Genomic DNA, 23008 nt, shown 5'->3' with positions numbered 1-23008 from the left:
TTAAATTAGACTAATTTATTCCGATTTAACCAATTGTCATATGGACCAAAATATGATGTTATCTCCTCGGCTTTCATTCTCTATCTATTCTCTTATTTATTTATTATTACTTTATACAAGGTGGGAAGATGGAGTGGCTTTAAATTCCTTGTCGCATTTCATCCATCGTGAAAAAAATCACACTTCGCAAGGAACCATTTGATATTGTTTGTAATATCTTGGGCGGGGATGGTGGACACACCCGAGGCGCAACCGGGCGGCCGCCCCACAAGCTAATCAGGAGCGCTCTAATATTTTACTAGTTTAATCCCATCCCCTTCCTCCTCACAACCGATCCGCGCCGCCACTTCTAATCCATGAAATGCTCTGTGCACCGCGGGCGGCGTAGAAAATTCAGTACATCATATAATTATTATTTTTTAATATATATTTAATATTTATAAATTAATTTTTTATTTAAAAATTTTATATAATAAAAATATTTTTATTTTTAAATAAATTATAATATTTTATAACATTCTATATTCATAATATATACAGAATATTATAATTTTTTTAAAAAATAAAAATATTTTTATCATTTAAAATTTTTAAATAAAAAATTTGATTTAAAAATATTAAATATATATTAAAAATAATTAGATAAAAATATTTCCATCTATTTTAGTTTGAATTATATTACACCATGGATGTTATATTTTTTTTTAAAAATAAAATATTTTTATTATATAAAATTTTTAAATAATAAATTGATCTATAAATATTAAATATATATTAAAACATGATAATTATATAGATTAATTAGATGAGATAGTATATTTCATATTAAATTTTTTACATTATTTACGTATAAAAAAATTTCTCATCCATTGTATCGTCGCGAATGAGTGTTACATGCAGACTGAATGACTTTCCCCAAACCTCCTAAATAGAAGAGAAGATCCATTTCATAAGTGGCAGTCTGGTCATCAAAACTATCTTTCCAAATCTATATTTTAACTATGAAATATTAGGATCATATATGTTTCAAGTTTAAATATTAAATAATAGGATAAGACAGGAAGGGGGTTTTGGTACCTCAACGTCAGAAAATATTTCAAATATGGAATCAAAATATTACTAAATAAATAATAAAATAAATTAATAAATATAATTATATAATTATATATTTTTAAAAATTTATAAATATTATTTAAAATTGAATAGGATGATAAACAGGATCAAATATTTGGATTGGGATATGACGTGTCTCTATCCATAATTGTCTATCCACTCTACCTTCACCCCTACCGACCGTCGTTATGCCCAATGATTCAGTAAATCAGAATAATTACTTTAAAAACCTACTAAAATTAAAAGAATCCAGCTCCTATGCTACTTAGAAAAGCTAGGTGACGATCGAACTCGAGCCCGGTAGCTTCTCTTACAATCGATATATCCCAGGCTTCTGCGGCAAGGCCCTAAGAAAATGGACGGCGGCGGCGGAGAGAAGACCCAGAAATCCGGCATCCTTCTCCTCCACAACGCCCTGATCGTCACCATGGACCCCACCTCCCGTGTCCTCCGTGACGGCGCCCTCGTCGTCGACGGCGATCGCATCCGCGCCCTCGGCCCCTCCCCGGACCTCCTCCGCGAATTCTCCCCTCTCGCCGACGACGTCCTCGACCTCCACGGCCGCTTCCTCCTTCCCGGTCCGAACCCTCAAATTCCCTTCCTCTGATCAATATCAGAGAGCTCATTTTTTTCTTTTTTTCTTTTTTTTTTTGAGTTCTTCTGCTTTTTTTTTTGGGTGCGGTGGTGGGATTAGGGTTTGTGAATACACACGTGCACACGTCGCAGCAGCTGGGGAGGGGGATCGCCGACGATGTGGATCTGATGACGTGGCTACACGAGCGCATCTGGCCGTACGAGTCGCATATGACCGAGGAGGACTCGTATCTATCCACGCTTCTTTGCGGGATCGAGTTAATTCGCTCCGGAGTGAGTGAGTTATTTCGCTTTAATTAGTGATGATTTAATCACTACAATATTAAAAGAACGTGTGAATGGCCATTGTAATAAATGTTGTTACATATGTTGTAAATAAACGTATATGATTTATTTATATATTTATTTATTTTTTGAATCAGGTGACGTGCTTTGCCGAAGCTGGTGGACAGCATGTTGCCGGGATGGCAAGAGCAGTGGAATTACTGGGTTTACGTGCATGTTTAGTGCAATCAATTATGGATTCGGGCGAGGGCTTACCGGCAAATTGGAGTGTACACTCCACCGACTCTTGTATTCAGGTGGCGTGCTGCAACTCCTGTCCACTGATTTCAGATGTTATGTGCTCGGAAATTTCTGACAGCTACTCTTAAAAGAACAAAAAATTGCATTCTGATGATTGAAATTTGGTGTTTGTGGTGCTTTCTGAATATATTGAATCTGATTATTCATTATACAACTTATGTCGAGTCTGTGTAATAATTCGAGGTTTGATGTGTTAAATTAATGTGTTTTTATGCTAAGCTTATGCAGACTTCAAGATTGTTCCATGAAGATGATAGATGGCCAGTTTGTTCTTTGTGAATGTATTCAGTTTGATCCAATGGGAAAATTATTTGTTATTCATTTGTATAACTTAATGTTGTAGTCCATCGGGATTTGTAGCGAGAATGTTGATATAAATTTGAATTTGGGAAATAGTGTAAATAATTTGGTAACATTGCGAGAAAGAGTAAAATGGAGAAGATGAGAAAAATTCTAAGCATCCTGAAGTTAAATGTAACTTTGTACAGATTTCCTATTCTGTGGAACTTGGGATTTAGTAACAGGGCTCCATGTCATAAATGGAGCCTCACTAGTAAATAGCTTAAAATATGGATCTTTTTCCCTTGTAAGTTCTTTATTGAGTTTCTACAAATCCAAATGAAGAATCTTTTATGTTTCTTCATTATGTATGCATTAGTCAGAAAAAGATATTCTGCAGGAAAATATTTTGGTCTCTATGGCTGTGGGGACTACTAATAATACTGTATGACATTTTGGGTCGTACCGTTCTGCTACTTGACATATTTGCAGCTTTAAAATAATTGACTATTACTCATTGCATGACTGAATTCACTGGGTTACAGTCTCAGAAGGAACTCTTCAAGAAGCATCATAATACAGCAGATGGTCGAATCAGAATATGGTTTGGCTTGAGACAGATCATGAATGCAACTGATCGCTTACTACTTGAAACAAGAGATGTGGCACAAGAACTGAATACAGGCATCCATATGGTAATGGTTACTTTTCAAATACTCTGGACTGTATTGTTATGATCATGTTTTCTTTTCTCTCATCTACATATCATGGGGAAAGAAGGCCTGAGTTTGACAAAGTCCTTAAAATTTTTCTATCTAGTGTTTGAAGCTCCCAGAATGCATGTATTGTTCTTCAATGTTTATCATATGTTATCTCATCTTTATTTCATAACTAAAAAAGCTTCATATCCTTTTCCTAGAAATATGAAAAATAAGACAAGAAACCAATCTGTGTAACATAAATAGGTATGTTTTCCATCAGGAGCTATGCTGGGGTAGTTGATGCAAGATATTTGGTATTAACACTGGGTTTTCTGAACTGAATACTGGACTCCATATTGAAACTTTTATAAATAAAGATAATATGAATGTTGGTAGGCATAGTGAAAAATAATAATTTAGTTCATTACCTCAAATTGAAGTAATGATTGAGAGTATATATCCCAGTATGGCTCGAAGCCTTTACCATAAACCAACATGATCACTTCTCAAGTGGTTAATAATACCTTTTAAGGGCAGATTGCTTGAAATCCAGCCTCTCTATATTGGATTATTTTTTCTGAGGTACCAATAGAAATCTGAATTATGTAATTCTAGAATACTCAAAGGAGAACACTGAGGCAAAGGCTTTTGAATTAAAGCGAGAGATGTTGTTTCCCTTAATCTGAAAGCTTGATTCCTAATAAATCATCGAATAGGCTGCTCAGAAACATGTCTGCTGAGGAAGGAGTTGTGACATTCAACTTTCAATTTGCAGTGCTCACAGGAAGACAGGGCCCCCTGCATAAGAGAAGGTGAAGGAAGTGGCTTGTTGCCCGACTGCTCAACATTTTTGCCTTTTATTTAGTCTTGTGAATTCTATTTGTTATCTTTTTGTTAAGTTCACTGTTTACTCATAAAAATAACTACCTCTACGAAATAGGCTGTATTTGGCAATTAAATAAGGCTTTTCAAGGATATTATATAAGGTTTTAATTTCTTTGACATCTGTAGATGTTACTAGTGTAGCCTTATGAAGTTAGCTATCATTGAATTGGATTTTAGGATTTAAAAATACCTTATTTATGAAAATATTCAGATATAATTAGTTTAATAATTCACTTTGTTATATATTTAATTCTTGATCTATAAGGAGAATCATAGAACTTCTAGCTTTTCTGGTTGGGTTTAAGAAATCTTAGAAAAAGGCTGGATGTTATGTTCTTCTCATATTGACATTTTTGCTAATATCCATCTTATATTGATGACACGAAATCTGACTTGTGAATCATACTTCAGTGTTTGACTACTTTGGTAAAAACAAAAATTATTCAGTACTTTCCATTGTTCGTTTATGTCATATTTGTATAGCATGTCGCAGAAATCCCTTATGAAAATCAGCTGGTAACAAGTACAAGAGGAGTTGATCATGGTACAGCAACATACTTGGAGAAAATAGGACTTCTACGGAGCAATTTGTTAGCAGCCCATTCTGTTTGGTTGAATGATGCTGAGGTTAGCAAAAAGAATATTTTTCAATTGAATTTAACTGATGTAAAGTAGTCAGCTTACAGGTCTTTCTTCATTCACTTTTTCATCTTTCCTAGTCCTCTTCTACTTATTTGAATTCTGGCTAATTTCATTCAATTGAACCATTTCTCATTCTCGATTCATGCTATAGATTATATTAGAAGACAAGAAGCCCATGAAATCCACTGTAACTGCTGGTCGTGCACATAGTACTGGCAGGACAGGCACAAACCATGAGAAACAAACATTATTATAGCAGGCAGTTTGATGCAGCTTGTTAAAAAAATGGAAGGAAAAAAACACCAATATGGGGGATTCATTGGACTAGCCATATATAATGGGCTACCATAAAATGTTATAGTTTTTAATTGTTTTGCAATTTGATGGTATGTGTTGACACTGATATGGCTTTGTAAGGATTTATATGCTGTCAAGAGTCTGCAAGAAATGCCTTCAAGAATTTTGTGTCAAAATAGCTAAAATCCATTTTGAATTTCTCCTCTGAAAATATGCACGTTCAGGAGAAAAATCACTGTGCTTAGTTAAGGATTCTTATATTTTTTAGCAGCTGCCATCATGAGCCAGTTCTTTAATGGCTACCATATTTTCTTGTATTCTACCTCTACAGATATATTCAACTTTAAGCAGCTAACGGAGTGAAAATCATTCATTGTGAAACACTTCTCCTTCTAAAATTAAAACTCTATAGATAACAATCTGTTCGCAAAACTTTAAAATAGAATTTCTTATCCCTATCTGTTTGGACATCCATGTCAATATGTGTTAAGGATAGGGTTGGATCGCTTCATAGGCATTATATCATGGAAACTCATTTAATAAAACTGACAGAAAAAGGAAAACATGATAACTTCTGTCATGCCCTTCATAAATATGTGCTATTTTTATAACTTGCTCAAAATGATGCAAATTGATTGCTGAAGGTTTTGTAACTGCTCACAGATTGGCTTCTTCTCAAACGCTGGTGTAAAAGTTTCTCATTGCCCTGCATCTGCAATGCGCATGCTTGGATTTGCTCCTATAAAGGAAATGCTTGATGCTGGTGTATGTGTCTCCATCGGTACAGATGGAGCACCATCCAACAATAGGATGAGCATGGGTTGGTTTCAAGATCCATATCAGTTGATTTTGATGAGATTTCATCTTTGGTTAGAGCATGGCACATATATTCCTTGATATGACATAAAGATTACTTTTACATAAGCAAGTTTTTTTTTTCCTTTTGGGCACATAAGAGTGGTAGAACATCTAAAAGTAAATAGGTATATTTGATTTCTTTGTAATTTAAGATTTATACAGCATCACATATCTGAAGGAATCTTCATATGTCTATGTAAGTGGTACTTATCGAGGTGTCATTTGACTTATTTGTCTTCAGAAATTTGCAAACAAAATTTCTGCGAGTTGTATGATTCTTCAGGTTGAGTAAAATTACTATCTAAAAATCATATTTTAAGTAAAAAGAAAATGCTTTTCAGTTACTTTTGTCCTGTTTTGGCACAATATGGGTGACAGTCACCACGCTCACTAGCTGAGATACTCAAAACCTTGCTTGTACCCTTTATTCGACATAATTGAGCTGTGATGAGATACTTTAGGGAAGTAACTTTTCACCAAGGAAGTGTTTGTGCTTCCTTTCCCTGGTGATGACTTTGAGGGCCCGTGGGTGACTGTTCTGAGGCTTTGGCAGTGTGGGGCATCCTCAGTTAGCTGTCCTTGTTTGTTGGTCAACCTCTTTCATATTAATTTCTATCTGATCTTAAAGCAACCTAGATCCTTAAATCATTTTAATTTTTACCCGTACCCTTGATCTATAACTGGTACTTCTTTGTCCAATCATTTGGTAGTGAACATTTAACTACTTTTAAATCTGCCAGAACTGTCAAACTCTGTCTGAAACTCAGAAAGCTCTTAAAAAGCCTGCAGTAGCAGCAGCATACAAGCTTACTTTCAATCCTTAGAGCCTCTCTCTCTCTCTCTCTCTCATATGCATACACATACAGAGTTCTATTCTGTTTGTTGCATGTTTATTTTCTGAACATTTTTCAGTGCTGAAAAATATACAGAGCAGGGTCGGATGGCCTCAAAAACCTGGACCTAGGTTGGTGATGATTTGAGAAAGATCATGTTGGCGAAGCTTATGCTCTTGATAGTAAATTATCTGGGAGAATATTTTAGAAAAATCAATTCTAGTATCAAAAGGAATGCCCTTCTAGTGTATTTTTGTTGGCCTCTACATTGTAGAACACAACACCTATAGGGTCCATTAGTGGGAAGCGTAAACATTTGCCTCATGCTACATGATCCTGACTAAGATTTTAAGAGGAAGCTTATACTTCGCTAAGTAATGCCAATTCAACTATTTTTAACAAAGAAGAATTTAACCGTGTAAGAATTTCTGCTTTGCATCAGCAAAATTTTTATGAGTCTAACAACATAAAAGAACTGGGATGTTTTATGTGATAATCAACATGCTACTGTGTGACCTTAAGAGATCTTCTACATTGAGACCGAGAAGATGGTTATCAGGCACTGCTATAGCATTCTTGCTTTCACTCTCCAAGCAAACCTCATCAGCATATCTGATATGCAAATATGCCTGAGAATTAAATTCACAAGGCTTGATAGCAAAAAACCAACTTTGCCATGGGAAACAATGAGAAACCATTGCTTAAAGTAATTCTTTGTTAAACAAATTACTGTAGAATAAAATTAATATCAATTAATATGTAGTAGATACAAATCCATGATAAGTAATGGAAGTTTACATTATCTCAAGAAAATGAATTATAGAGGACATGGCTCACAAGTGCCACATAAATGATTAGTGATTTTTAACATAGAAACTTCAAGTTATCCTTTATGTATTATCATTTTGTCATCACATGAGAATAGTATGAATGTATCATCTGTCTTTCATAATATTTTTGATTTTTGACAGAGAATACTTTATGTATATGTTGGTGTATATTTATTATCCATATATTCTGTATACAGTGGATGAGATGTATTTAGCTTCCCTTATTAACAAAGGACGGGAAGCATACATTCGAGGAACAACCAACCCAACTGCTGTTCCTGCTGAAACGGTTTTAAAGATGGCGACTGTAAGCGGAGCAAAATCAGTGCTATGGGACAATGAAATAGGTTCGCTTGAAGTTGGGAAAAAGGTTAGATTATTATTTATTTCCTTTCCCCTGTTCCCCATTGCTATTTGATGTCTTCTTCTTTGCTTTGTGAGAACTCTGAAGTTTTCCCTATTAACAAAGGATGGAGCGGTATAACTTATCTTGCAGTTGTCCCCCAAAAGCCATATCTGCCAATTCACCCCCCCCGCCCCCCCCACAAAAAAAAAAAAAAAAGGAGAAATTGTTAGACCACAAACCTTAGCAAACTGAAACATATGCCTCCACTTCATAGGTCAGTTCTACCAAGTGAATAGCTGTGAGGAGCCCCAGGCTTTTAACATTCCCATGTTTACTTGGAAGGTTTATGGTTTCCAAAGTGGAGCTTCTTCAAGAACTCAGGAGCTTCCTCCACCAAAATTCGGCCTAAAAATGTTTACGCTACATTATATTAAAATTAGTTATTACAATAAGCTTGTCCAAACCTGCTATATGATGCTGCCCACCACGGACTGCTTAACTTTCACATCACTGGATGACACCTGTTTTTTCTTTTCCTTCTTTTTTTTTTCTGAATTGTTTTTATTGCAGCTTCTTGCTAATCATGACTATTGTTTTCACCTTTTTCAGGCTGACATGGTCATTGTGAATCCTTTTTCATGGTCCATGGTGCCGCTCCATGATCTGTATTGACCCATCCATTAATCCCTTTTTTTTTTCCTCCTATAGATGCTCACAACAATATCATGATGTACTTGCTAATGTTAATTTCTTCCAGGAACAAAATGTTTGCAAGTTAACATCCTTATAGTTTTCTTGTAACTTCAAATTTAATCTTTCTTATGTTTATATTGCAATTTAGAAAGTGAGCCCCATTTTTGTCTCTCTAGAAAAGCAGAATACCCTAAGCTAAGCTGGATGGAAGTTGTGTTAAAGATTTAGAGAAACTGATAGAACGCCAGATTTGTCCTTAGTAGGGATGATTGGGAGTTGGTATTGCTAAATCCAAATAGTTGAGGCAAGACTTGATATTTTTGATAGTGGAAATCAGGCAAATGACCATTTTGTCTATATTAGAAAGATCGTGCTTATTATAAAGTTGAAAGAAGTTAGGTTTAGTTTTGGTGTTATTCAACCTGGTTCCTGTGCACAGCTCCAGTTTGTTGACTGCAATGCTGTATAGCACCGGTCATTTTTTTCTGCTATTGGTTAGGATCATTTTGTTGGAGGAAATCCAAAAAAAAAAAAAACTCAAAAATTTCCTAAAATTTTCCTCCAAGTATTTTAACCTTGTTTTAAATTTTATCATTTAAATATTTTAATCTCTTCGTTACCGTACTTTTAATTTTTGACCGTTGGGCTCTCAATTACCAAACGGTTTTGTGCATTTCATCACGTTTTTATTACCAAACGGTTTTATGCATTTCATCACGTTTTTATTTTCTAACCGTTGGGCTTCTTATTAAAGGCCTTGATGGGTCAATAAAAATCCCAACGGTCATAAATGGTCATATTAGTTGGCTATAAAAAAACCTCCTTGGATCTAAGCAAGCTATTCAAGAGCCTTCCTTTCTTATTTCTAAGCATTCTCCAATACTTCTCTTTTCTATTGCAATATTTCTTCTTCTTTTTCTGAGTGCTGAAAAAGTGTTCATCAACCTCCTCCATGGTTGTGCTCGCAGGCGGTGGATACCGATCGTATCTTAGAATGGTATTTTCGGATATTTTCTGTACGAGGAATGAAAATACGCCTTAGGATAATGTCCAATATGCTTCTGATTTTTTTCAATTTTGGTTTGCTATCTTCTGTAAGTCATTTATAATTTTCTACAACAAAGTTTTGTTTAGTCTTTTAAATTATATCAGAAATTCTTAAAGCTATGTTCTAACGCATTTTGATCTAGGGAAAGTTGTTGCATTATCAATGCAACTTATTTATAGGTGTTGGGCATCTGAAATGAATTTAGGCCTGACCAATCCTTATGTCATTACCATTCAATGGGACATGCATTTAGGGATTGATACACCATAAGCTCATTGCTGGCACTGTTCCATAAAAATTTGTATGGGGTATATCATATGCCAACATGATTGGTGATTACTGGCCCATGCTCCAATTTACAGCCTTCCAAACTGTCATAGGATCGGCAACTGTCTAATTGCATTACTGGAGTAGTAGGTAAATATTTTAGATCCTTTAAAGGCTCTGGCTGTTGAATGAGTTTCATGGTATCAGAGGCAATAGAGAATGTTTGGCTGTTATCCTGTGATTCCTTCATCACCTATGGCATAAAATTTTATGCTTTCTTATTTTGATTTACTATATGCAGACTAGGCCTATCTTTTCATGTTCATTCTCAGACGTAAGAGAAATCGAATAGAATTGCATGGCAAGCAGAGTAATGGAGTAGTAATGAAGAATAACAAAACTTCCATTCTACAACTTTATCTTAATCTGCAAGCCTTATCCCCTCTGTATGTAGTGCGATCAAACTCATTGAAGCATGAATCAACAAGGTTTGAGAATTTCTACTGATTGGCTTTCAACCTAATATTGACCACTACTGATTGTCATCAAATTCCTGGTCAATGCAGAACCGAGGGTATGATTAGCCCTTTTTTGAAGGAGGGGATATCAATTAGTCAGTTACCACAAAAGGTCAATTGGTAGGAAAGCAAATCCAGCTGGTCAACTATTCTGTTTAAATTCATGTAACTGCTTTGCAGACATCTGATTAAGTCATAAAATAAAAACTTGTTTTTTTTATTACAAATGACGCATCAGTGCTAATACAAGTAAGATTCAACATATTGTACTCGAAAGGCAAACCAAATTGCATTAGGTGTTTATCTCAAAATAAGCACACTAAAAATATAAAAACAGCAACTGCTTAGTAAAAAGTAACATGCCTATGCATCGCTCAGTTGCATAGGTAGGTGCTGAAACCTAACCAGTAGCCTGTGGCATTGTGGCAGTGTGGGTGGGGATTGCCTTTTTTGGGTCCTGAGCCTGTCTACCAACAAAACTTCCAGCTGACCAACCATTTCAACAATGGGTTGTTTATCAGGGATAGGAAAATAGCTTTCTAATCCACAATCTGCACATGCAGCAGAAGTTGAAGGAATTCTTTCTATGACTCTCAGGCAAATCTGATAAAATATGGCCCTCGTGATAAGTGTGAATAAGACCTAAAGGTGAACCTGACTTCACAGCTCCAAGGCATCAAATCTTGAAACGAAAACTGTATGATGTAAAAATTATTGATATTGGATGAATGATGAGAAAGCTTTATTCTTGCAAAGTTAATATTTTCTTAATTTTCTTTGCCAGATATAGAACTCTTTCATATGGATGGGGTTTATGATTATGTTGTTCCATAATATTGATGATAAAAATAATGTTTAAAGGGCTGCCTTACTACTTGCACAACCAAATTTCAGAGCTTCTTAGCAAATGTGTGCATAATGTGGCTAAGCTTTCAACAAGTGTGTTCTATAGGAGACAGATCCATACTTTATTGCAATCTAGAAACCTTAACATTCAAACTGTTACCTCATCTCTTTCTATAGCTCTGATCTGCAGAGAATAGTCCGGCAGTGTAGTTATTTTTTGTTATTCAGTTATACAATTATCAACTCAATGAAATAAGGAAGGAATTATTGATATTTGTTGGTTGAAATATGCAGTATTTCCAGCCTTGTTTACTGTATGCGAACGGAGAATATTGATTCTGTCATGTGCAATGGTCAATGGATTATGAAAGACCAGAAGATCTTGAATGTAAATGAGGTAATCTGACACTAGATTTTACTCTGAGATTTCAAACGTAAAGTTAATTTAATACATTTCATGATATGTTGCTTGTTGCATATCAAGTTTTTTGAATCCCTTGTTTCAAGTGATGCTATATGGATGACACTAATAAACCAGTCCTGCATTACAACTTATATATGAATCCTGTGATACCAATTTATATATTAACCCAACTTCAGTCCTATGCCTTTATATGTTAAGTCTGATATCCGTTTGTTTATTTTATTGGCTTAGCTTGCAAATTCAGAGTTAGTGAGCAGACTTTTGTCTGGGAAAAAAGTTAACCTATTCAATAAGCTGATATGTTATTAGTAGTTTAATATGTTTATAATGAAATCTCATGATATAAAATATGATGAATTGTGTTACTGAATTTTGATTTGGTAATCATGACCTTGAGCCCTTTCACAGGCTCAGCATTTGCGATCTTTCTATTACTAATGATACCCAATACCATATTTGATAATATTTTGATCCTAAAAGAATTGGATTCTTAGATTATATGGAAAGGATGTGTTCCTTTATTTATTTTTATTTTTATTTTTTTGAGAGAGAGAGAGAGCGGAAAGGATTCATGAAACAGTGGAAGGCTGCAAGAATGTAGGTGACACTACTTAAATATAATTTAGGTAAAGCGACTTTGATCATTTTAGTGAGGATGTTCAAACGATTGTTGTCAATGAAATGTAGCATCAATGGCTGAAATCCCCCTCCCAATGAAGTGCCAAATGGCTCCTGGCTTCCCCTCCCTTTGTATCTTATTCCATTTCAAATCCTCAAGTATTTTATGCAAGCCTATTAGCAATCTATATAAATTGCTGGCTTTAACTGATTTGGTTTTAACAGTGACACCCTCTCTCTTATTTTTCCTCATCATGCAGCAAGAAGTTATTTCAATGGCAATGCAAGCTTCCAGCGACCTTCTGAACCGAGCAGGCATTACACTTCCGAAAAGGATGAACTTTGTGTGATATTCTCACTGCATACTCCAGAGAACCTAATGGTAGTTCCAATCCTGTATCCTCTCGCTGTACCCTCTTTGGAATTTGAGATTGCGAGGTGAATAAGAGCTTCTTCCAGTATTTGAACCTTAGGGATTTGGTAATGATGTCCCTATTGTACTATACAATAATTGACATGTCATGCTAAAACATAAATAATATTATGTTAAATGATCTTTTGAGCTTTATGGAGTTGGGCTTGATCATGGTCGTTTAGTTTCTATTGCAGCTTGTTTCTGATTGACACCGAAAAATTAAGAAGCACAGTATTGGAGCAACCTGCAAAAAAGTTTAGATCGGAGGATTATGTTTCGACAAAGATCCTCCGACGCTCAAGTCAGAATGCATAAAAAGAGAAGTAGAGTTTTAGTTGTCCAAGATGGATTACTTATTTGAATCTTCGGGGTTTAAGTATTTATAGAGGAAACGACTGTATAACTATTTTTGGTAGACAGGCTGGTCAAATTTGGTGCAGTTATTTGATTATAATTCTCAGGATCAGACAATTACATCTGGAAGATTTTCGGGATCAGGCGGTTACGTCCATATAGTATTGACAGCTATATCCAGATAGCATTGATAGCTATGGTCAGTTGGCGTCTGTCTTTTAGATCTGTGCTCGATCAATCTGCTTCCAATGAGAGATCAGAGAGTGTAGCATGCCGATTAGGAGTTGGGACTGATAGTTTTTCGATCAAGGGTCGGATCAAATCTTTTCTGTCCAAGGATTCGGATTCAAAACATTCTAACGAGAAATCGGACAAAATAGCCTCCAATCAGGGGTCGGGATAGAAGTTTGCCGATCAGGGGTTGGGCAAACCGTAATAATTAGGCCGCTTGAAAGACTGATATGGATCCGATGAGTCATAATGAACTTGAATCTTCATACATCGTCAGTCCATTCCAGATTACTCCTAACAGATATCCCTCTACTCCTTAATCCGAGCTCTGGTTGGACTATAAGAGTATTTATCTTGGCATTCTAAATGGTCGGAGAGGTAAAGAGCTCTTTTTAAACCAAATATCTGCTTGCGGTTTTTCAGATGAAAAAGTTGTCGAATTAATGATGAAATTTTCAAAATCTGCACAGATGCCACTCTTCTCTACATAGACGCATTAAATGTGAAGATCATCGGCCAGCTTGAGCTAATGAAGGCTTGACGCATGGTTCGTTTCAGAAATTCGTACCAACTTGACGTCCTCCAAGAGACGTGCATCCTTCTATGTAAAGGAGCGGCTTCCTTTGTTTTATTTTTCTTTTTGTTGATTTTAGTAAAATCTTTTCTTCCTTTGTCATTTTTTTTGCTCCAAAGCTTTCACAGATAGATTTCCTTCTTTCTTCATCGTGCGAAGAACCCTCGAAAAATAGTTACTTTCTTTTGATTTCTTACTCGAAGGTAAGTCCCTTTTATCTTCTTGATTTTTTCTTCCTTTCACTTCCTCTTAGGTTTCTGTTTTCATGGTGGGTTTCGAAAATCCTGAGAGCGAGAGCCCCGTGCAAAAGAAAGCGAAGGGTCTGAAAAACCCTAGGTCCAAAATCAATTCTTCGGTCGGACCTGGAGAGATTCAAACCGAGCTGACCTTGGATGTCTTGGAGTTGCTCCGAACCCAATACTACATTCCGGATGAGTTTCGTCTTGAACTTTCTGATTTCAATGCTCGAGTCCTCAGTCTATCTCTAGGTTGATTAGCTGTGTATGAGAAAAATCTTCAGGCAGATCTTAGATTTTCTATTTTTTTCTTCATCTTTGAGCTTTTTAGGTTCTATGGGATTGCTTTCTGTGCTGCATCCCTAAACTCCTTTAAATACATCATAGGGTTTCTTATACTTTGCTCTCGGATGGGAGTCTGACCATTAATTCCTCTTTTCCGAACTCTCTTCACATTAAAAAAATATCCATATGCTGACTGGCTATATATTTTTTCCCAGAGGGGTGTCTCTCCTCTGGTATCTAATGCTCTTTTGTCCATTCATAGATAGAAGAGTCATTTTTTTTTGTTTCTTGTGCTTTGATGCACGACTGGGGGCTTTCGGATTAGGGTCGGATCGAAGCTTCATCCTTGAAGCCCGTAGAGTTGAGTGTCGAGGAAAAGAGAGGGCTTAGGGATCTCTTGGATCGCAATACCTCTCATCTGGATGAGCTTTTATTCGATGAATCCTTTTTCTCGGTAGGGCTCTCCTCTAGCGACCCCAGAAGTGAGTGGGGTCATTTATGCTTTCTTTCATATATATATATATATATATATATATATATAGCTCTCTAATCTGATATTTGTTGAATAATTGTAGAAATGGAACCCTTGGTAAAAGATATTACGAAATTGAAGGCCTCTCTTTTGCAGAAAAGGAAGACTCAGGTCGTTGGGATCGAGAGGAAGAAAAAGTCAAAATCTATCGGACTCGGTCAAGAGCCTACCACTATCAACCAAGCAGTTTCTTTCGAGGTCGGAGCAATTTTGGCGACATCTACACTTACTCCGACTCTGACCACTGACTTCTGAGAAGAAATCATCGAGCGGCCCCAGCCTTCCAAGACCTCTGCTCGGGTCGAGTCTTCTAAGGAGGCCAATGATGATAAGTCTCTTTCCGACGACATTTCAGAGAGTCTATCTTTTCAAGACTGGAACGCCGTCTGAAAAACTGTTGAAAACTCCATAATTCCAGTAGAGTTGGAGCAGATGGACAGGATGAGTGTTTCTAGTATGAAAAAACTATCTTTGACTATGGGTCACCAGGTATAGCATTTATCCGGTCACCCCTCCTTCCTTTTAATCATTATGCTTCCTCTAACTTAGTCAATTTGAGATGCAGCTGCTTCATGTTCTCGTTAATTTATCGGACCGCTCGGCCAAAGAGGCATTGGTGCGAGAGGCTGAGAAAAAAATCGAGATGGATGTCCAGATTGTCTGAGCAAAAATTAAAAAACTAGAGGCTGAGATCAAAAATCTCTAGGGAGCCCTCAGCCAGGTGGAAGACGATCTCACCCTCACCCCGGAGAGAGAGAAAGAGGCGAAGAGAAGGATTGAGGAGCATATTCAAGATGCCAAGTGCTCTTCAGTCGAGAAATTCAAGGTATCACCTATCTTCGCTGAGGAGATGGCTCGAGCAGTGGAGGCAGTTAAGGCATCTGAAGAATATCGTAACAGTCATATAGCCTTCAGTGAAAAAATTTTTCATCAGGCTTACAAAAAATGTTGGATCGACTATCGAAAGTCAATAAAGGAAGAGCATTCGGAGCTTGATCTCGCCTTCTTAGACTATGAAAATGAAGATGACGAAAAAGTTCACACTGCCTCTAAGCTCTCCGTCTCTGAGAAAGAGAATATTGCTAAGCCACCCTCCTTTTCAACTGCTAATGCAGGTCTCTCCGAGCCTCCTTCGGATACAACTCCCTAAGAGAAGGTCGGAGATTGAATGCTTATACTTTTTGCTCCCTTTCTCTTTTTTTATCTCTGTAAGAAACTTGCATTTAATAAAATGAAATTACAAGCTTTTTGAATTTACCACTTTCAATTGTTTGCTTTCATTTGTTTGTATAGTCGATAGATGATGCTTGTGACGTCAGTCCGGTAGCTGCTGCTCCTTTACTAGCCACTCCTCTTCTCTGGTGACGGCGGTTAATATTAAAGCTCATATCAAGAGCTTGGAGGAGAAACTTAAATCCCTCGAAGGAGAGGCCGCCGATCGGCAAGAGAGACTTCAAAAGGCTCAAAAGAAACTTGAAGATACTTAGAAAGAAGTCAATAGACTTCAACAAGAAATTCGATGAGGAGTTGTAGCACACAGCATCGAGAAGGCACAATTGGCAGAAAAGATACAGAGGGTATCCGATACAGTAGGAAAGAAGTCCTGAGGCGTGGCAGTGAAATTGACAGTATATCATCGTCAGCATGACTCTACCTATGAAAAAATTCGCATCTTGGAGTCTCTGATCAAGTGTAGAAAATTTGAATGGATGAGATCTGTGCAGACATTGCAACTTCAAGACAAACTCTATAATGCTAGAGAGGAAATTTCAATGTTGCAAAGGGCGTTAAATGGCAAGAAGACCTTCGCTGATTTCAAGGATGTACCACAGCGAAGCATCCAAGTGACTGCTCCCATTGCCGACGTTGGCTCGAAAGAGCTTCTTTTGATCTCCCATAACGAAAGATCTTGGTTGGGAGAGCGAGAACCAGAAGGCTGATTTTTGGTAGGAGAAGGAGCTTCTTCTTCTCGATCTCATGAGCAGCTAATGGATAATTCTTAATCAACGATCCATACGATATTTGCTGTTGAGCATCATTCCGACTATAGCTTCTATCGGAATACACTTTGAATTTTGTATCCACAACTTGATCTGTCCGAGCTGTCCAACCCCGAGATGGACATGGAAGAGTTTTGATGCAGCTACACGAAAAGTGAGGGAATACATACATATTTTATGAATTCATGATTCTCCACAAAGTGCGATGCGTCGAAGAGGTGCAGCCACCTGATGATGCCCCACCAGCCGAATAGCTAATTTTTTTTTTTTCTTCGTTCTGTCTTTTCTCCATCTTGTAATGTCAGACAGAGCTGACTAGACTTATAAACACTTCTCGTTGGAATAAAGATACAACTTTTCCAACCATGCATTCATGTATATATTTTTTGTTATATTTTTTTATATTATCATTTTTTGAATCATATGACTCCACATGGTTGCCATAAAATATAAAAATTTTAACATCTCGAGGCCGATCAAAGGTCGAGTTCAAATATAAGCCGATCAAAGATTTTTAATATCTCGAGGTCGATCAACGGTCGAGTTCAAATATAAGCTAATCAAAAAATTTTAACATCTCGAAGCTGATCAAAGGTTGAGTTCAAATATAAGCCGATCAAAGACTTTGAATATCTTGAAATCGATCAAAGATCGAGTTCAAATATAAGCCGATCAAAGATTTTTAATATCTCGAGGCCGATCAAAGATCAAATTCAAATATAAATCGATCAAATATAAGCTGATCAAAGACTTTTAACATCTCGAGATCGATAAAAGATCGAGTTCAAATATAAGCCGATCAAAGACTTTTAACATCTCGAGGTCGATCAAAGGTCAAGTTCAAATATAAGCCAATCAAAGACTTTTAACATCTCGAGGTCCAACAAAGATCGAGTTCAAATATAAACCAATCAAAAGCTTTTAATATCTCGAGATCGATCACAGGTCGAGTTCAAATATAAGCCAATCAAAAACTTTTAACATCTCAAGATCGATCAAAGGCCGAGTGCAAATATAAGCCGATCAAAGACTTTTAACATCTCAAGGCCAATCAAAGATCGAGTTCAAATATAAGCGGATCAAAGGCTTTTAACATCTCGAGGCAAGTCAAAGATCGAGTTCAAATATAACTTGCACTTATATGTGGAAGGACCGACTTGATAACTTGGAGTGTTCATTCATGCATATACCTCAGTAAAATTATAATATCACTGATAATACATGCGAATGTTAGTCGAGTTCCATGGTCTTTGGAGTAGAGTTCCATCAAACTGTTTCAATTTATAAATTTTGGGACGTACTATCTCATCCACCTGATGAGAGCCTTCCTAATTAAGCGATAGCTTTTCTCACTCCGTAGGCTGTGAGACTTCGGTACGTCGTAGCATCAGATCACCAACTCAAAATTCTTTAGACTTGACTCGAAATTTATAATACTTGGCCACCCTTTATCTGTAGGATACCATTCGCATAGCAGCTCATTTTCTACTCTCCTCAATCAGATTAAAGTTGGTTCGCAACCATTCAGAGTTGGTATCTTCGTTGTACTCTTCGACTCTGAAGGAAGGAAGCCTGATCTCAACCGGTATAACCGCTTCGATTTTGAATGCAAGATTGAATGGAGTTTCTCCAGTCGGAATTCTTTGAGTTGTTTGGTATGCTCACAATATATAATACAGCTCATCCACCCAGAACCCCCCAGTCTGATTAAGTCTAGCCTTCAAGCCTTGCAAGAGAGTCCTATTCGTCACTTCTACCTCCCCATTTGTCTGTGGGTGTTTGACTGAGGTGAAGCATTGTTCAATTCCAAAGTCTTCATAGAATTTTCGAAGCTAGGAGTCGCTGAATTGTCTGCTATTGTCAGTTATCAGCACCCTCAAAAGATTATAACGACAAATAATGAATTTTCAGATGAAGTCTTTAACTCTAACCTCTGTTATACGGGCTAGAAGCTCAGCCTCCACCCACTTTGTGAAATAATCAATGACCACCAGGAAGAATTTGCGCTGACCTGAGGCTTAAGAAAAGGGATCCAGGATGTCCATTCCTCACTAAGTGAAAGGCCATGGAGCTGCGATAGAAGTAAGGGGCACCACTGGTTAATGTTGAACATTGAAAATTCTCTGACAGCGATCACACATTCTGACAAAATCGGAGGCATCTTTTTGCATCGAAGGCCAATAATAGCCTTGTCGGAGGATTTTGTAAGAAAGAGTCTTTGTACCCAAATGATTTTCATAAATTTTTTCGTGGACCTCTCTTAATGCATAGTCTGCTTCGAACGATCGCAGACACCTCAAAAGCGGAAGAGAGAAGGATCACTTATACAACTTATCATCATGAAACACATAGCGAGTAGTCTACTTGCAGGTTTTCCAAGCTTTCCGATTATCAGGTGGTAGTTCGTCTGATTTGAGATACTTCAGCAGGGGGTCAATCTAGCAAAATTCTTCTTCAATCTGCTGAACAGCAAGAGGTTCTTCCGGGCTTGAATTTTTCAATGCCTCGATGTAAATTTCTTATTGGACTTCTGATGATAGAGAGGCTACTAGCTTTGATAGTGCAACCACCCGTATATTTTATGTCCGAGGTACCTGTTGGATATCAAAGCTCAGAAAAAATATAGTTAGTTCTTTTATCTTTTCGAGATACCTCTTCATGTTCTCCTCTCAAGCTTCATATTTGCCCTTGACTTGCCCCATCACCAGTTAAGAGTCACTGAAGACCTTCAAGTGTTTGGCTCTTACATCTTTTGTAAGTCTAAGCCCGACAATTAAAGCCTCATACTTTGCCTCATTGTTGGTGGCTGAAAATTCAAACCGCAGAGCATACTCCACCATGTCACCTTCCGACCTGGTTAAGATGACCCCGGCTCCTGATCCTGATAAATTAGAAGACCTATCCACATGAAGAATCCATTGATCTTCAGGATCAGGGTCCATATTTATTTATTTCTCGAGCGTCATTGAACTACCCTCCGCAGTCTCTAAGCCCTCCTCATTGGGGATGGTGCACTCAAGGATGAAGTCCATCAAGACTTGAGCTTTGATTGAAGGCCTTGGGTGGAACTTGATGTTGAACTCAGAGAGTTATAAGGCCTACTTTGCAATACATCTCGACGTATCCAGATGGTGGATGACTGCTTTGATCGGCTGATCCGTGAACAGCACTATTGTATGAGCTTGAAAGTAGGATCGGAGCTTTTTTGTCATGATGATCAGATTAAATATTAATTTTTTCAACTTTGTGTACTTGGTCTTAACATCCTGAAAGATCTTATTTGAGTAATATACTAATTTTTGGATTCATTCTTCTTCCCGGATAAGAATCGAACTAATTGCTGATGGAGATACAGTAAGATAGAGTAACAATTCTTCTCCAAATTGGAGCTTTGTAAGCAAGGGTGCCGAGATAAGGTATTGCTTCAACTCTTCAAATGCTTTCTGACACCCAATCATCCATTGAAAGTCCCAAAGCTGCTTAAGGGTTTGGAAAAAAAGTAAATGTCTCTCAGTCGATCTGAAGATGAAATGATTGAGTGAGGCGATCCTTCTGGTGAGGTGCTAAACTTTCTTTTATATTTCTTGATGGAGACATCTTCAGAATCATCTTAATCTTTTCTGGATTCATCTCAATTCTTCATCGGGAGATCATAAATTCGAAAAATTTTTTAGAGCCAACTCCGAAGGCACATTTTGTGAGATTCAACTGCATCTAGAATCGACATAGGGTGTTAAAGGTTTCTTGGAGGTTGGCTATGTGATCTGGGATGGTTCGATTTTTTACCAACATATCACCCATGTAGACCTCCATATTGCGATCAATTTGATTTTTGAATATCTTATTCACCAATCGCTGATACGTTGCCCGGGCATTCTTTAGCTCAAAGGGCATCACCCTATAACAATAGAGTTCAGAGTCAGTAATAAAAGCCATTTTTTCTTCATCCTCAGATGTCATCTGGATTTGGTTATAATCGAAGAAAGCATCCATGAAGGTGAGGAGCTCGTGTTCAGAAATGGCATCTACCAATTAAACTATTCGAGGGAGAGGATAGCTGTCTTTGGGGCAGGCTTTATTCAGACCAGTGAAGTCGATGCACATACGCCATTTTTCATTCATCTTCTTAACTAGCACCATGTTAGCGAGTCAATCAGGATACATTACTTCTCGGATGAAGCCGGCATTGACCAGCTTGTCCACCTCCTCAATAATTGCCTTCTAGCATTCTGAAGCAAAGCTTTTCTTCTTCTACTTTATAGGATGGAAGGTCGGATTCACTCCCAAGTGATGAGTTATCACCTCTGGGTCTATACCAAGCATATCCGCTGTCGTCCAAGCAAACAGGTCTGTATTTTTCTACAAAAGAGCAGCTAGCTGAGCTTTGGTTACTTGATCCATGGATGATCCGATTTTCACAGTTTGATGGAGATTTTTCTTCCTTAGGAGGATCTCCACTAGATCCTCAGACGGTCGAGCATGCTCCCCGGTCAGATCATCTCAAGCGCTCAAACCTATTAAGGGTTTAGATTGGGATGTCACCGGCTGTTCCTCCGCCCACAGCTTAGCAGCAAAATACTATCGGATCATGGACTGATTGCCTCAAACTTGTTCCACTCCAACATCCATCGAAAACTTCATTATCAAGTGGTAGCTCAACACCACTGTCTTCAGTGCTCCTAAACTTGATCGGCCAAGTATTGTATTGTAGGCTGACGGTAGGTTAAATACAAAGAAATCAACATGAACAGTCACCTCCCTGAGTTTGGTTCTTAAGGTAAGGGGCAGTCTGATAGTTCCCTCTGAAATTATCGAACTCCCAGAGAAATCTTGGATCAGAGTACTGAATTTATTCAACTATTCGGGAACAAACTCCATTGCGGTAAAAATAGCAAAGTACAAAATGTCAACAAAACTTTCATTATCAATGAAAATGTGATGTACATTATCATCAGCTATATTAGTAGTAATAACCACCGCATCATTGTGCGGGATTTATACACCTTCAGCATCTTGATCTGTGAAGATCATTGGCTCCTTGAGCCGAGGCTTCTTCACCGCATGTGGCTCCATCGATCCAGACGACCCTCTAGTTATCATATGAATTTCACCCCGCAGGGATCGATCTTCTACTACTACCTACCCCTCCTCCCACAGTTGTGCTGGTGTCAGCTGATGTTGAGGCTAAGGGGGTTGGCACTATCGCTGCTGAAGCGTGGGAGGTCTTCGTTGCTGCGTCCAGCTCTTAAAGGATATCGGTGTGGAGGACTTTATCATTGGATGAGTCGATCCAGTCTTCTCTCTCAGATCAGATGCTCAATTTCCTCCTTGAGCTAGTAACAATCTTCAGTATTGTGACCATAGTTATGATGATAGAGGCAATACCTATATGGATTGCAGCACCCTGGATTTATCCGCATCTTAGGAGGTGGAGGCAGCTCGGCTTGCACCTCCATCAGAATCTCTCTCCTAGAAGTATTTAAAGGAGTGAGATCGCCCAATCGTCTCAGAGGTGAATGATTCCTCCTTCGTGAAATATGCCTTCTTTTAGGTGGGGATCTTGAACGACGATGATTTTCACCATTTCGCTTGGGCAAGTGAGCCTTGCTCTACTTTTGATTCCCCATAGTTGGGGTTATTCGGACAGTTTTTTCTATCAGAAAGTCTTCCAATCGAACGTATTTCTCTGTCCGAGTCAGTATTTCTGAAAAATCTCGAGGGAAAGTCTTCAACAATGACTTTTTGAAGTCATCTATAAATAATCCACCCTTTAGGATGAATATTGCGATCGAGTGATCTAGGTCGTAAACTTCCAACACAGCTTTGTTGAATCGAGCTACATAAGATCGAATGGACTCGCTCTTCTTCTATTCGATGGTCTAGAGGTAGTTCGAGTGCTTTTGTTGTCGCCGGCTGGTAATGAAGTGGGCAACAAAGACAGCTGCTGGAAAGAGTGAATAGAAGCCAGCTTCAGAATAAAGTACCAATGTCAGACCGCCCCTTC

At 37.7% G+C, this 23008-nt stretch overlaps 1 protein-coding gene across 1 annotated transcript; it reads left to right on the top strand.

Annotated features, from left to right (window-relative positions):
- Nucleotides 1-1298: 1298 nt before the first annotated feature.
- Nucleotides 1299-12945, top strand: LOC105051024 (uncharacterized). The gene is made up of 10 exons (XM_010931285.4): nucleotides 1299-1691; nucleotides 1808-1980; nucleotides 2130-2288; nucleotides 3117-3266; nucleotides 4641-4784; nucleotides 5760-5916; nucleotides 7815-7987; nucleotides 8573-8628; nucleotides 11630-11732; nucleotides 12638-12945. The coding sequence occupies exons 1-10, from the start codon at nucleotides 1469-1471 to the stop codon at nucleotides 12725-12727; spliced, it is 1428 nt and encodes a 475-aa protein (XP_010929587.1). The 5' UTR covers nucleotides 1299-1468; the 3' UTR covers nucleotides 12728-12945.
- Nucleotides 12946-23008: the final 10063 nt, after the last annotated feature.

This window comes from Elaeis guineensis, chromosome 9, assembly GCF_000442705.2.
Source record: "Elaeis guineensis isolate ETL-2024a chromosome 9, EG11, whole genome shotgun sequence".
Taxonomy (NCBI): Eukaryota; Viridiplantae; Streptophyta; class Magnoliopsida; order Arecales; family Arecaceae; genus Elaeis; species Elaeis guineensis.
This window is presented reverse-complemented; position numbering and strand designations above follow the sequence as displayed.